The following is a 15,977-nucleotide window of genomic DNA, read 5'->3' on the forward strand; positions in this document are numbered from 1 at the left end:
TTCTCCCCTTCAGCAAGCAAGATGCTTTCACTTCAAAACAGTCCTTTCCACCCAGTTATGCATGTCATGTATTTGTTTTCCCAGCCACATGATGGTTTTGTTGTAGGTTTGTTTATTTCTTTTATTCCTTTTACATGGTAAATCTGGGCAGGTTTTTTTAAGCTATTAGAGTATACATATATTAAGATAAACTACTTAAATGTTTTTTCTAAACCTGTTTCAAATGATCAAACCAAGCAGTGGGGAGGTAATGTATCCCACAAGGTTGCAATGCTTAGAAAGATTTCCCCAAACTTTTCTGTCATCTTATTTAATCTTTAATGTATTACATTCCAAAGAAGCAACATAAAAGAAAAACAGCGTAGGCTATGAAGCATTCAAAATGAAGCACTCAAAAGTTAGGAAATTCCAGGTATACAGTTGCTTGTAAAACCTTAATTCTGTCCCCTCCTGTTTCTGTCTTGAGTTCTGAAGAAGGCCATTTCCTAAAGGGACAGCATAATTAAAAACTGTATTATAATGCATACATACAGGTATAATCTGATGTTGCGCTGCTGGAAACAGGAACCAGATAAGAGGCCAACATTTGCTGAGATCAGCAAGGAATTGGAGAAAATGATGGTGAAGAGTAGGGTAAGTCTTTTGCAGTCAGAGTTTTCAAAAGGTAATAAAAACTAGTTGACAGATTTTTCTCACATATGGAGTAATACAGAGTAAGGGTTTGACCAGAAGGGTTCCTATTTTAATCAGGATTTTAGGTATCCACAAACATGGCTTGCACTAGGTATAGTGTAACTTTGGTTAAAGTAATTCAGTTTTAAAAGATGTAGCAAATGTCAAGTCTTAAATGTGTATAGTAGATGGTTGTTTTAATCTGTGTATTTTCCTTAATAATTATTAGATACCTCTTGGTAACAATGTAGAGTTAATATAAACTATTCTACTGAATAATCCAGAAGTTGGAAGCAAAATAAATAAAATAAACTGTGTGTGAATGAACACAACATTGCCAAGCAGGCTCCCCATAGGCCAGGAAATTTGGCAGTGGCAATTTAATACTGCATCTCTCCCCTGCTGGAAAATTTCCAAACCTCTTGCAGTCGGAAGGGGGCTGGGCTATGCCCCCTTCCCCTTGTGCAGCCAAATCAGGGCCAGGTCCCCCCATCCTCCTGCCCAGCTGTATAAGGGCTAGGCTGGTCCCTGCCCCACTCTGTACCAGATTTGGCCCCACTACTCCTGCTGGGTTGGGCACATGGGCCAGATCTGACCTGCAGATGGGCATAAGATAAAAAGCTCGAGCACCGTGGATGTAAAGTTTCATTCTGAGAGGGAATATCTTAAGGTCCTGATAATAGTAACAAAATATTAAAACTAGTTCTTTTTACAATCTGACCTACTTTAAAACTATGAGAATCCCATAGAGATTTTCCTGGAAATTCAAAAGACCTCATTGGTAGTGGTGCCTTTACACAGACATAGCCTTCATTTTATGAAGGACTAAGCTCTATGATCCTAGAAACCAAGAAAATGTATGCATTTATTTGATTCTAGATCTGTGTAGTCCCTAAGTATCTTGAATGATAGATGCCATAATACACAATGCACACACCTGTTGCTTTGTCTAACCAATACCCCTGCCCCTGCGCACACATTTGATTGGACTTGGACATGGAAATTATGTACGTGCAAATCATTGGTGTGTGCTGGACCAGAGGCATGTAGAGATGAGCAAATGGGACATGCGCACAGAAGTGGAGGGTGAGGTCTAAAAATAAAGCAATATGGGTACTATATATAAAATATATAAAAATGTATCTATATATAAAAGCAGTGTTATACAAAAACATTAATGTTGTCACTACTTCCAGTAGCTTTATTGTTACAGATCTAACACAGAGTACCTATATAAACAGATTCTGCATTTAAGGATGTGTTAGTGTCAACAAAGCTGCTACCACATTTATTTAAGTAAAAAGAAAGAAACCAATTACGAAGAAAACAAATTAATAGAATATAATTATTTTCAAAGTTAAAAAGACTATTTTGAGAGAGATGCATTTAATAAAATATATGTAAGTGTAATTATTAAATATATTTGACAGCCACCAATTTATATCTGCTGCATATGTTGCAAACAGACTGTCTACAATATGTAGTCAATATAGTTGGTCTAATAAAAGATACTACATATACCAAAGAACCTTGCCTGCCTAATGAAAGAATAGCAATACAAAATTGGATAATATTCCTAAAGAGATTGTATAATGGATTTCTTGGTTTGCTGGCTAAGCAGAAATCGGGGCAGGGGAATCTATTTGGGGTTGATCTGAGACAACTATTTTTAATTTTTGCTTCTTAAAATGGTAATTATTTTGAGTTAAATGAAATGTTATGTTTCATCCATCACAGAACAGTCCATTTCATTTTGCACTTTGGGAATTCATCTTTTAAAAAAAATTGAATTATGGTAATTTTCAAGATAAAATACCATTTTGAAATGAAAAATCAAAATGTTTCATTTAGAAAGAGTAGAAGGAAAGCATTCCAACTTCATATTTTTTCAGTATTTTTCATCAGCTGCAAACAACTTACACAATTGGCAGAAGTTATGAATTGTTTTGGTTGACCCAAATATTTATTTTTATGTGGGGAAAAAAAGAATCACCCCAAATCTTTTCCATTTCTGTCATCCTATACATGACTATGACATTGCTGCAAAATTGTAGGAATGCCTTGCAGGCCTTGTGGAAGCTCCATTCTTCTCCATTTACATCTCAAGGATAAGTGAGAATAAACAGTACATGTCTGGTGGAGCTTTGAATGCTGTCTTAACTTACTGGCAAGTATAGTTAAATGTAAGGGCATGAGAAGTGCCAGAGTGCATCACAGCAGCACTGTCTAGCTTAGTATCCTGTTTCTGACAGAGGGTAGTAGCAGAAAGAGAGAGAGAATATGAATGGGTCATGTTTTGAGTGATCCATCTCATCATACTTTCCCTGATATCTGCCATCATTGATTTAGGGATATCAGTGGGTATGTACCTTCATTGAGCTGTTTAATAACTCTCAATGGACCAGTTCTCCATGAATTTATCTAAACCCTTTTTGACCTTTGTTATACAACTTGCTTCTACAACCTTTTGCAGCAACAAGTTTCACAAATGAACTACACAAGCATAAAAAACTATTTCCTCTTGTTTGGTTTGAACCTGCTTCCTGATAAATTCAGTGTGTGCCCCTTAGTTCTTGTATTCTGGTACTTGACAAATAACAGCTCTCTATTTTTAGTTATCATTTTACCGCATCCTGTATGATGTTATTGACCTCTATCATATTCCCCTCTCAGCCTTCTTTCTAAACTGAAGAGTCCTTTTTGGTCTCTCCTGATTGCACCTGCTCCATATATCTGATCATCTTTGTTGCCTCCAAGAGCATATTTCTGTGGAGCACTCAGAGAACATATTTCTGTGGAAGTATATCTGTTGTTTGTGCAAAGATGAGCGTTGCCAAAGATAGCACACTTTACAGGAATCAAGAGTCTAAGGCAAATGCTGCTGAAATTGTGAAAAGGATGCATGTTTAGCCTGTAGTTGATCAGTTTAGGAACTAGTGAAATTTATTTAGCAGCTTTTGTTGAGGAATAACATTGTCAGATATTGTAACCCAGCCTTTTATTCATTTATTTGGTAGGACTACTTAGATCTTGCAGCTTCCACACCCTCTGACTCCTTACTTTATGATGACGGGCTCTCAGAAGAGGAGACTCCCCTCGTGGACTGTAATAATGCTCCCCTCCCTCGAACCCTTCCTTCCACATGGATTGAAAACAAACTCTATGGTAGAATTTCACATGCATTTACTAGATTCTAGCAACACAAAAAAGTGATTTTTCTTCTGCACTGTCCTCAGACTCTGTAACCCCATTAGAATGTTTCTTGTCTGAATGAAACCAATCAATTTGCTTGGAAAGCTTTTTTATTTGTAACTGTAAAACTTTGCATCAGGACCATACGTTAGTACATTTTGCAGCTATGTTTAAAATAAAAATTGAAAAAAAGGATGTGAAAATAAGTAAACTTACCAAATATGTATCATATGATAAAGAGAAAATATGCATCAGGGAAGTACACTCAGGGGATATTTAAATGATAACAAATGAATATCCAAGCACTATACTTTGTGGGGGTGGTTGGGAACTTCAAATACATTGGCGTCTGCATCTCATTTAAGTAACAGATTTGTTCACACATTTCTAAGCATTCAGTTCAGTAGCAGGACCCAATTTGTAACAGTTTTGTGTTTATCAAGATGGATTCCCAAATCCCAGCTGCTGTTAACATGCTTTAGCTGCATAAGCCGTTTAATGTATCATGGAATTAGATGAAGTTAAAAAATACAGAAGGCAGTGGAGACTGAGCACATCTGTACAGTCCTCTGAAAATTGAACCGGTGACAGTTGTTATGAAAATACCCTCAACTGTTTTCACATCCTTTGTTTTTATCATGAAAATGTCAGCACTAAACTCTGATTGAATGATGTAGCAAATGTTTTTAAAAGGAACGTATGCTTTCATATTGTGATGGTGAGAGAGACAGTAAAAATGGTTCTTGCCAAAACTCCTATATTTTTGTCTCCTGATTAAATATTCTACATGCTTTTGGCTATTTACTAATTTCGGAGATTATATTTTTCATTCTTCAATCTGTAAGGCTTTTTAAGAAGCTCAAACTTTTCCATTGTTCTATGTACTTGTAATTCACAAATAGGTTTGGAGTCCATTTTTTTTCTACATATTAAAAGCAATTTTCATAAGTAGGTGTCCCAAGACAGGTTCTTACATAAATTTTGGGTACTTGATGGTCTGTTTTTCAAAAGCGATTGAGCAATCAGCAGTTTCCACTGAGGTCAATGACATGCTATATGCTTCACCCTTTTGAAAATCGGACCAGTTATTTAGGTGCCTAAATAAGCAATATCAAGCTTCTGTTTTTGAAAAATTTGTCTCTGTTTTGGTTCTTTCACATATATACCTGCATCCTTAAGGTGCTAAACAGTTTGGTCCTTGCTCTAGGAAAGCACTCATGAGAAGCTCCATTTGCATCAAAGGGAGTAATCATATGCTTAAACTTATGCACCTGTTTAACAGTGCATTGTTGGATGGATTTAACAGCCCCTTATTGGATCCATCCCATTGTGCTCCTAGGCTTTCCTAAAATTAAGCAGATGTAAGTTGGGGAGTCATAATGGTGACATAAATTTCATCCAAAACCTGTCAAAGCCAATGGATAGATATCCATTTACATAAATGGAAATAATTTTATTGATTTCAATTAACATTAGATCTTGGCCTATGCCTACAAAGGTTTATTACTGCTTGGTGCACTTCCTGTACAGGAAGAACTTCTTCTTGCTAAGCAATTTGCTATAATGTTGTCAGAGAAATATGAAATTGTGAGAAGTTGAAGGCTTATCAGGTGGAAAAAAATAGCTTGTATTATGCACACACATACAAACACACACTTTTTTAGCAAGGGAGCAGTTTATTTTTTCAAAGTACTTGCGTTCAACAGCATTTGTATTTCAGGCGTTTGAATACAGTTTATATCAGTTTATTTGGGACAAAAAACAGTGGACTGACTTAAAATATTGAAGGGAGTTTTGCCAAGGGCCTTACTGTCTGCACATGAAGTTATGGTTCTTCAGTGCAGAAAAAATTATCTGTTTTCATTTTTAGGCATGTCATACCCGAACTGGCCTGAGGAGAGCCCCGTTCCACTCACAAGATTCGATGGCACTAACTCTGTGTTTTCAAGATATGCAAATGATAGTGTTTATGCTAACTGGATGGTTTCACCCTCAGCGGCAAAATTTATGGACAAGTTTGATAGTTAAAAATGTCTTGGTGAAAGGTAATGGACTCATGAGGGGAAAAAACTTGCAAAGAATGCAAAGTCTATTGGCTCGTTCTTTGTGTATTTAAAACTGGTTAAACCAACTGATTTCTGGAGTAGCAAACTCTCTCTTTTTTTCTTTTTGGTAGTTCTAAAGTGGCATTATTCATGATGAAGAATATAATAGATTATTTCCCCTTCCACAAGACATATCAAACCGATAAGAGTTGTAGTTCTAGTACTTATTTTTAGCCTGCCATTTTGCAAACAGTCCGCTTTGGTAACTGTTTATTGCAAATGGCCATGAACTTCATGCTTACAATATTTTTAGGTCAGCCATCCTATATTGCAGTTTTCTTGGATGGGAAAATGTTCTTGTACTTGAACTGCTCCTTCTTATGGTGGTGGTGAATAAAAGGCCACTTGATCTAATCAGGAAGCACAAACAATAGATGTAGGGTATGCGGGGTGAGGGGTGGGGTGGGAATTCTTCCAAAATTGAACTTGGTATAGAATCAAGAGCATCACCATGATTTTGGTATTAATAAAGCCTTTATCTTGGTTTGAAAGCAAACATTAAGTAACTCAGTAGAGAACTTGATATTTAACATCAAAGTCTTGTAAAAATGTATTGTTGTGTCTTAATGAGAAAAGAGTTTGTTTTCTTAAGTTTAAACTATTCTTACCTTTAGCACAATGGAAATAAATTTGATACAGGATATATTATATAGACTGATATCAGTCAAGCGTGCTCATTTGACACAATTAATTTCCATTACATCCATTTTACTTGCATTAAATTCTCTTGTACGTTCATGATTCCTTCCATGAATTCAAAGTTTTCTTACAGTCTACTGAACTGAATTAAAACAAATGGATATTGTTTACAGTCATGTTCAGTGAATTGAAGTCATCCTCTCCATTAAAATCTGATTTTACAGTTTAGTATATTGCCAGTACAGGACATCTCATTGACACAGCTCCACATAAAACTTTGATTTTGCCAGAGTATGAGTAGGCAACATGTGTACATGGCATAGTTTATCTGATGCTTTTGTTATTAATCAATTAGTTATACCATACAGTCAAAATGTCACCCAGATTTGTTAGGGGTATGTTAAAAATAATTTTAAAAAAAGATGTGCTACAACATTGACTTGGTGTTTAGGTGAATGATCTGACTCTTATAGAGCTTATATGGAAGGCTAGATGGTCAGCACTACGTTTCTGTCTTTTATTTGTAAATTAATACCTGTGGAAGAGATTTTGTTTGTTTTCTAAAGATGTTAGACCATAAATCCTGAACGCTTGTTATTACCTTTGTGATGACTGTTCTTAAATAATCCAATTATACCAAAGCGTGCTCCTATCTCTTAAATTCCAGCCTGTCTGTTTTCATATGTTGTTTTTGTGTGTGAGCACAATGTGTGTCCATTAAAGTCTGTGATTTAAGAAGCAAATGACTCAGATTGCCAAAAACTTAACCCAGGTTTGCAACAACAAAAAGTACATATGTAAAGCACTATGTTAGAATTTATGCACTGGTTTGTAAAGGAGTATTGTATTTTATTATAACTTGGTTTTGGACAAGCAGTAGCTGTGTGAATTTTTCTTTATGCAAGCTAATAATCACTCTAGGGTACTATATGCAAAGCATAAAGATGCAGACTTGCGTACAAAGAAAGATGTCTGAATTTTAGTTGTGATCCAACAGTTGCTTTTCAAATGGCTCTGAACAGTGTGACCCAACCCTGGTTACGTTGTAAAAATGCACATCAAGTAACTATAAAATAAATGGTATAAAAAACTAAACCCATTAAATGGGCTTTTTCTTCACTGCCATCAAGAGAAAAACTACACATGAATTCAGTGAGAACAACAAAAAAGGGAGGTCTATGAGGGAGGTAACAGCTACAGCTGAAGCTTTCAGAAATGCTTAGCAGGTTTGTCCATACACTCTCTTCCCACAGTTTCAGCTCGTCTTTGGGAGTTCTGAATATTTCAGTTGTCACAATCCAGGGGAGCAAGGAGATTTTTCTAAACTAGGAATGCTTTTTCCATCAGCTACAGCAAGTGACAGTGTTCCATTGCCACAGATGCTTTATTCCAGTTTCTGATATGACAGACCCTCTGACAAGATCATCACTCTAAGGTAGGTGAGTGTCATCCTAAAAGCTACTGAAATAACTAGCCAACAGAGAAAGCCTAGTGACATGATATTTCAAACTCTGAACAACTTATGTTATGTTGTTAATTCAACAATTTATCCCTGCAGAAAAACATTCACATACATTAAGTCTGTGGAGATGCAAATATAAATGCAGTACATAATGTACAAATGCAAAGGTAATTAGTTTCAACGCACAATTTCCTTCAACCTCAAGTAGAACTACTTGATTAATTTGCAATGAACAGATGATACTCTTTCTTGCCCATAGAACGCTTGAGAAAGTAGATCACGGCATTCATGCATGCATTCATTATTTGACAGTTTCTCTTTGTACCCTGTATATTCCTTGTACGTGATTCTCCTAGCACTGGAAAATTGTTTTGTTTTGGTAACTTGTGATTAGTAAGACAAATCATATGATGTTATAGTTTGCTGATTGCCCTCAGACATGAACGCAAACAAATGCAAGAACAACCTAAGTGAATTCATATTTGAGGGAATATTCACAGAAAACTCCTTCCAGCTCTACCAGTGTGACAAAAGCAATAGATCATTTAGACAGTGTATATTTATTTGAGGTTTGGGGCAAGGGAACCAAGTCTAGACGGGTGAAAGCCATGGTTATATTTTCCTGTAATCACCACATAGGGAGAAGTTTTTAATGTACACTTCTATGTGCAAATTTTTTATCTTGCATGCAATCCTTAGAAAACCCCATTATGTAAATGTCTAACAAACAGCTAACAAAAGAGACTGCAGCCATTGCATTCTGTCATATAATTTATACAATATTGAAAATACACATTTCTACCTATTATGTCATGAGAAAAACAATATAGTCATCCATATTTTTTATGCATAGTATGTGTTGTGCGTGTGTATACACATACATATATATATATGTGCGCGTGTGTGGAGTTATATGCAAACACACACATATGCAGGCAAATAAATACAAAAGCACTTGACAATGTAGAATGTAGGGCACATTGTGGGGCCTGTCTTTTAAAAATAGTATTCCAAATTATGAAGTAAAACTGCTTTTGTATTAATTGCTTGTTATACATTTTTGAGTGAATTGTATTTGAATAATATAAGCATTGAACTGTTGCAAGCTTGAATGTTTTTAAAAACTTGATTCAGAATGACCTGACTTGTTTTGTTTTCAATACAAAATTTTGCTTCTATTTAAGAGTCTGTAAAGCTGCAACTGCTAGATAATTCTTTAATATATTATAGAGTCTATAGTAAAAATAGTAATAACCTTTTATGTAATTTAGCCAGCCACACTAAACTAACTTTGACATTTAAAAAGTGTACATCTGACTGAAATGCAGACATTAGCTTTTCAGAGATGCATTACATTGTTGTGAAGTTATTCCAACTCAAAATGGACTTTTCATGCTGCCAGCCAAATGAGTGTGTGGAAAGGTGTGGTGGTGCCTATACATAGCTTTTTATATTATTTGTATATACGATAATAATACTTCATATAAAATGTGGGTTGAGATATAGCATGTATTAAATGCTTGTAAATATACTGAAGTAACAGTTTAAATGCATACAATGTGGGTGATTGTATACATAGCTGATCTCCTAATTCTGTTCTTCAAGCCAAACACTCAGCTGGAATATACTGCAAATTCTATTGCATTGTTAATATTAACTATGAAGGCTGACAAATTTTTATTTTGGTGCTGTACTAGTACTAAGGCAGAAGTTGTCCATAACATTAGTAATGCAAAAGTTATGAGTTAATGAAGTAAAAGATTTGATGTGTATTAATATTATCAATGTATAAAAATGTTTAGATCCCACTTTTAAGATCTACATTTAGGTCGAAAAGAGAACCGGTGATATTATTTTGTAATCATTAATATTGTGTACTGCTTTACAAACAGAGACAAAGATAAAAAACATTAGCATATTAGCACAGATTTTCTGGGTAAGAATGCAAAGTTCACTATTTATATTTAGTGGCTTTTATAATTTGGCAATACATGTGTCATGGCGTGGGGTTCTAGGGGTGGCCATGATCTCCCCTTCCACCCCCTACCATGCCAAGTTCATGTTAAAGCACCCTCGTTCTCGTCCACCATGTCTTGATCTTTTATATGTATAAGGGAGGCTGCCTTTTGTCCCCTTGGACGTGGTGCTCTGTTGTATCCTGGCCCCTGTTCTGTATTGTGTGACTCAGTGAACCCCAGCCTTATGAGGGATGTGTGGCTCCAACCACCCCTGTACCACGCCCCAAGCCTCGCAGATATTCCAGACATCGTTCGGTCTGGCTGGCTCTCTGCACCCTCTCGGACGCTTGGGCTGTCCATGGACCTCAACTCTCACCACCCCCTCTGGCACTTGGGCTCTCCGTGACCCTTGTCTCGCAGCTGTGCCCCACAGGTGCTCTGGCTTTCCCAAATGCTGCACCCTCTCTGGCGCCAGGGTCCCCACGCTACTGTGGAGCCTCTATGAGGCCTCCTCCAACCCCTAATAGCCTCACCCAAACCACCAGTTGTAAACAGTAAACCAACAACACAAACTCAAATCCCTTGGCTACAACATAAACTAAGCCATCTGGCTATAACCACATTCAAGCCTGTCACAGGGTGTCTCCCTGTCTCACCCGTAACAACTGCCCATGCATCCTGGCCTTTTCCTTTTCTGGCTCTGGCAGAGAACTGCCTCTCTGGCCTCAGCCTGGGTTTATATATAGGTCAGGCCCTGCCCCTTCTGGTCAGCTGACTCGCCGGTTCCCCGGGCAACCCACCCACAGCTGTGCTTCTTTATTACTACTGTGGCTGCCCTGGTAACTGGCAGCTGAACTCCACACTCCCTGCTAGGGCCTCCCCACTCCCTGCTAGGGCCCTCTGCCTAGTTGTTTCCACCCTAAGGAGCAAGGCACCTGTGTGCTCTGCGACACACCTCGCCTCTTTATAGGAGCAGAGCACTCTGCAACATACCTCCCCCCTTAAGATCAAGACTCACCGAGGCTGATCTTCCTTTTTGTGAGGTGTTGCATCCATCTGGGGCTCTTCTCTTCACCTTTCTTCAGGCACCTGGCAACTCAGGATACAGGATACAGATACAGGTGACAGGTTTTCAGGCACCTCCTACTCACCTTTTACCCAAGGCGCACTGTGTGGGATTTGTTGGGAGTTACTCACCACCGGTATTCACCCCACATTAGCCAACCTTGGTAAGTTGCACCCTTTGCCAGCCAAGCTTCTGCCTACTTTTTGGGGTTTCTTCTCCCTCTCTTCTCTGGCCCATCCATGTTCCCTTCCTACACACCTGGGTCTCTTTCTCTGGGTAGATTGTAGGGTTTCTTGTCTCTCTCTGGCTCCCTGAAGGTCTTGGAGCCTTTCCCATATCCCCCACTGTCTCCTTAATGCCTTCTGGGCATATTCTTCTTTCAAAAATTCTATCTTTTCCCGTACAGTGAGTCTTCCTACCAGTCCCTTGTAGATCTTAACGCATGCCACTCCAACTCTCTCTTCAAAGATGTTTCTCAGGCTCCACCATGTGACCTGCCTAGGGATGTCATTTACATAGACCTGAGGCCTTGTCTCAGGCTCTGATCCCTTTGGTTGGCTGTTCCCTCCTCCTCATCTCACATGCCTTGGCTCTGTCTTCCTTTCTGTGCTGAATTGCTCCCCTTTTTGTGGAGTCTATCTTTGACCCATGTTGCCGTAGGCCCTGGGCTGTCTGTGCACAATCCTGGTAAACTGAGCAGGAGGTCTTGCTCCTTGATGAAGTTCGTTCATCCTTCCTTGCTGTTCCTACATCTGTCAGGCCTACTTCCCTTGGCTGCCCCTCACTTGGCACTATGCTTTCTCCCTTGGCATGTAGTCTGAATAATTTCCCCAGCTGGATATGGGCGCAGCTGACAAACAACGCAGGTGTTTTTTCACCATGCGCTTCCTTGTTTCTCCAGGCCTCTCCGACAGGTAAGTTTTTTCCTTCCTCCACCTTAGTCTGGGATCTGCCTCTGAACGAGGCTTCCCCATTTTCTGATCCTGTACCCCTGGAACAACATGTTTTCATCCAATAAAAAAGCTAAATATAGTACCATGTATCTGTGAGGATTGGTATGAATGTGTGTGTGGGTATATTTTTAAAATGATGCCCATTTTTCACAGTTAACCATTACATGAAACAAAAATTTATTTTGTTACACCTATTTTCAAACAACAGACACAATGTTTAAAAATCAAACAGTGGAACATCATAATTAATCAGATGCACAAACTGTCCACTATATCATAAACTGCCTTTCCACACTTTCATTATAAATATTCTTTCCATAAATTCATCTTAAATTGCTTACAAGGGTGTAGGTTGTAGTGGTGTTGGTCTAAGGACATAGGCAGAAAAGGTTCTTTGGGTGAATTTGATATCTTCTATTACCAACTTCACTAGTTAGGAAAAAAAAAGTTAAGCAAGCTTTCAAGTTTAAAAACGCTTCAACAGGCTGAGGAAGTTTCTGCAGTTGGTGTGTGCTCTTCTTGGATGGAATGAAAAGTACAGAAGCCAGAGGCTGGGCTGCTATGCATACAAGATAGGCAGCCGGTGAAGATATAAACTGAGGAGTCAGTGGGTGAGAGACAGGCTGGGTGCAGGTTTAAGATCCAGGAATGCTGATGGCTCTGTTGTGGAGTGTAGTAATTATGGGGGTGGTGGAGATGACCACATGAAAAATTGCTGCAGTACAGAAGAAAACCCCCCATGAATTGCACACTGCAGGTTATGACATACCACCCCTCCCTTGAACCCATATGGAAAATCCTCAAACAATTGCAACCCATACTAGAAAGAGACCCTCTTCTTAAAGAGATAATCCCAGAGCCACCAGTCCTAGCCTTCAAACAAGCAGCAAACCGAGCTAACCTCATCACCGGAAGCAAACTTCCTCAGGCCCAAAATGCACCAAATGGATCCAGATCATACCATGACAAGAAATACAAAACCTGCCAACACATCTCCACCACCCCCACAATTACCACACTCCACAACAGAGCAATCAGCATTCTCAGATCTTATAGCTGCACCTCCAGAAATGTAATATCTCATCCAATGCACCAAATGCCCTGATGGAAAATACATAGGAGAGACCAGACAACAACTGCACACCAGAATGAATGTACGCTGGAAATCTATCAAAGACAAGAATACCTGGTTACCTGTGGGGGTACATTTCCCACAAGAAAACCACTCTCTCTCCAATCTCTCAGTTCTAATCCGCAAAGGAAACATATAAAACACCTTTCACAGAGACGAGCCTATGAACTCCACATCATCAACCTCCTGGATACTAAAAATCATGAACTATAGACTTTGGATTAATGACACATTATAGCCTGCCTGACATCTGACTCCCCAGGTACCTCTCCACTAGTCATCCCCCTTCTGTCCACCACCCAGCCTGTCTCTCACCCACTGACTACTCAGTTTATATCTTCACTGACTGCCTGCTTTGTATGCATAGCAGCCCAGCCTCTGGCTTCTGTACTTTTCATTCCATCCAGGAAGAGCACACACCACCTGCAGAAACTTCCTCAGCCTGATGAAGGATTTTTAAACCCGGAAAATTGCTTAATTTTTTCTCCCAACTTTTGAAGTTGGCCTAATAAAAGATATCAGACTCATCCAAAGAACCTTGTCTGCCTTAAATTTATTTTCACTTAAAAGCACAGAAAATACAAAAATATTAATAAAACTTTTTTGCCCAATCCTGCAAAAACAAATGTAAGTAACTTAGTTACCATAGGAAATTCCACTGAAGTCAATGGCCGCATACAGACATGCAGGCGCATATGGTTTGTGGTGCCACAAACCACACACCTGGAATGTTGAAACATGCCCCAGGCTGCAAATTTGCACTGCGGGGGCACAACTTGCTACTGGGATTTCTCAGTAGCAAAAAAACCCCCAGCCAACCCCACTCCTGAAAAAAAGTAGACAAGATTCTTTGGGTAAATCTGATAACTTTTATTAGACCAACTCAAATAGTCTGAAAAATTCTTCTTTGCAAGGAGAAAAAAAGCAGCACACAGTACAATAGCATGTGCCAGCACAAACAGAAGTTGTTCCTCCAGGGTGATGCTCTGGTTGCTGGGCAGAGTGTCTCTTACTCTTTTATTTTTGCTCCTGCTGCTCCAGCAGCTGGGAGCCAGGAAGAGCAGGGAAAGAGCAGTTTGCCCAAAGCAGGACAATTTGTCCCTCACCAAAGCACATGTGTGGGGGCATGTGCTGCGGCACAAAGTAGCAGCACAAATTTTTGTGCCATTGCAGGCATACACCCCTGCACATCTGGATGTGGCCAGTGAGACTACTTATGTGAGTAAAGGTACATGCATAAATGTTTGTAGTACAAGTAAAAAATAGATTATTTTTTCTAAGAGGAATGAAAAACCTAGATAGAAAAATAACTTTGTGAAGTAACAGTGTAGGTGTTGAGTGCACTATATTAAGTCTGGTATCCAGGTTGTAGCCATAGTGGTCTAGAGGAAAAAGAAATCAGGACTCGTAGTAGAGGTGATATCTTTTATTAGACCAACCAGATTTTTGCAACAAAAAAAAATTCTTTAATTGCAAGCTTTTGGGCACAAACAGCCTTCATTAGGCATCGGAGAAAAGATTATAAAAGTTCTCCTGGATTATAAAAGAAACAGATTTTCTCTGATGTGGGAAATAATTTTATTTCATGCATGACTTTTTGAAAGGACAAGTCATTTATATCAGCTGAACTGACCCCTTAAACCAGGGGTGGGCAATTATTTTGGGCAGAGGGCTGCTTACTGAGTTTTGGGAAGTCATCGAGGGCCGCATGACAGGCAGCCAGGGACAGAAAAATATTAATTTTCTAAATTTTTTAGGGGCCCTGCAGGCTGGATAGAATGGCCTGGCAGGTAATATTTTGCCCACCCCTGCCTTAAACTCATGTAAAGTAAGTGCCTCTTTAATTGGACTTGTTAGGACACATTTTGTAATAATCCAGCCATGCAGTGTTATGAACTATTGTGTTTTGAATGATATGCTAATGACAAATGATGAGAATCATTTTAAATGTCTTCTAGGTATATGTTAAATATCAGGACATAACTTTCTATTTTTCTCCTTTGAGTGTGTTTATGGTATTTGTAAATTTAACAACTTTAGTAACTATTATTGTCTCATTAGGTATCAAACTGAGGCATTTAGAATATAAGGCAGTCGAGGGGAAAGAGATTTAACGGTGGGGGTCTACTTCAGACCACCCAACCAAGGGGAATAGCTAAACCAGGAATTCTTAAGTCAGCTCACGGAGGTAGTTAGGTCAAAGGACGTGGTCATCATGGGTGACCTGAACTTTCCAGACATCTGCTGGAAAGACCAGTCAGCCAGGTCTCACCACTGACATAGGTTCCTAGCCAGAATGCAGGACCTCCATCTAACCCAGGAGATGCACAGCCCCACCAGGGGAGACACCTTTTTGGACCTGGTGCTGGCCACCGGCTACGACCTGGTGAGGGGGCTGCGGGTGCTCGACCACGTGGGCGACAGCGATCATCGCCTGCTGGAATTCACCATCCAGTGCAAGGTGGCAAAGGCCTACAGCAAGGCAGCCCTAGATTTCAGGAGGGCAGACTTCAGTGAGCTAAGCAGAATAGTCGGGGAAGCACTGAGGAGGGGAGGGGAGCCAGGTGTCCAAAAAGAGTGGTCGCTCCTTAAGGAGATGATCCTCAAAGCCCAAAGGGAGGTAATCACAACATGGATCAAAGGGAGCAGGAAGGAGCAAAAGCCCCCATGGCTCACCAAAAGCATCTGGGAGTGTCTCCTAGCTAAAAGGGAGGCGTACACCCAATGGAAAGGAGGGGCCATCACCAAGGAGGATTATACTGCGGTTGCTCAGGGATGCAGGGGGGCAGTCAGGAAGG

General features: G+C 39.4%; 1 protein-coding gene across 1 annotated transcript in view; it reads left to right on the top strand.

Moving 5' to 3' along the window:
• The window catches only part of RET (ret proto-oncogene), a 162,529-nt gene extending 155,509 nt beyond the window's left edge, over positions 1-7,020 (top strand). Inside the window, exons 18-20 of the mRNA XM_019556164.1 lie at positions 534-633; positions 3,690-3,837; positions 5,735-7,020. Coding sequence (XP_019411709.1) covers positions 534-633; positions 3,690-3,837; positions 5,735-5,892 — 406 coding nt within the window. The 3' untranslated portion in view covers positions 5,893-7,020. The remainder of the gene's footprint in view (positions 1-533; positions 634-3,689; positions 3,838-5,734) is intronic.
• Positions 7,021-15,977: the final 8,957 nt, after the last annotated feature.

Source organism: Crocodylus porosus, unplaced genomic scaffold, assembly GCF_001723895.1.
Source record: "Crocodylus porosus isolate Cpor-Errol unplaced genomic scaffold, CroPor_comp1, whole genome shotgun sequence".
In the NCBI taxonomy this organism is placed as follows: Eukaryota; Metazoa; Chordata; order Crocodylia; family Crocodylidae; genus Crocodylus; species Crocodylus porosus.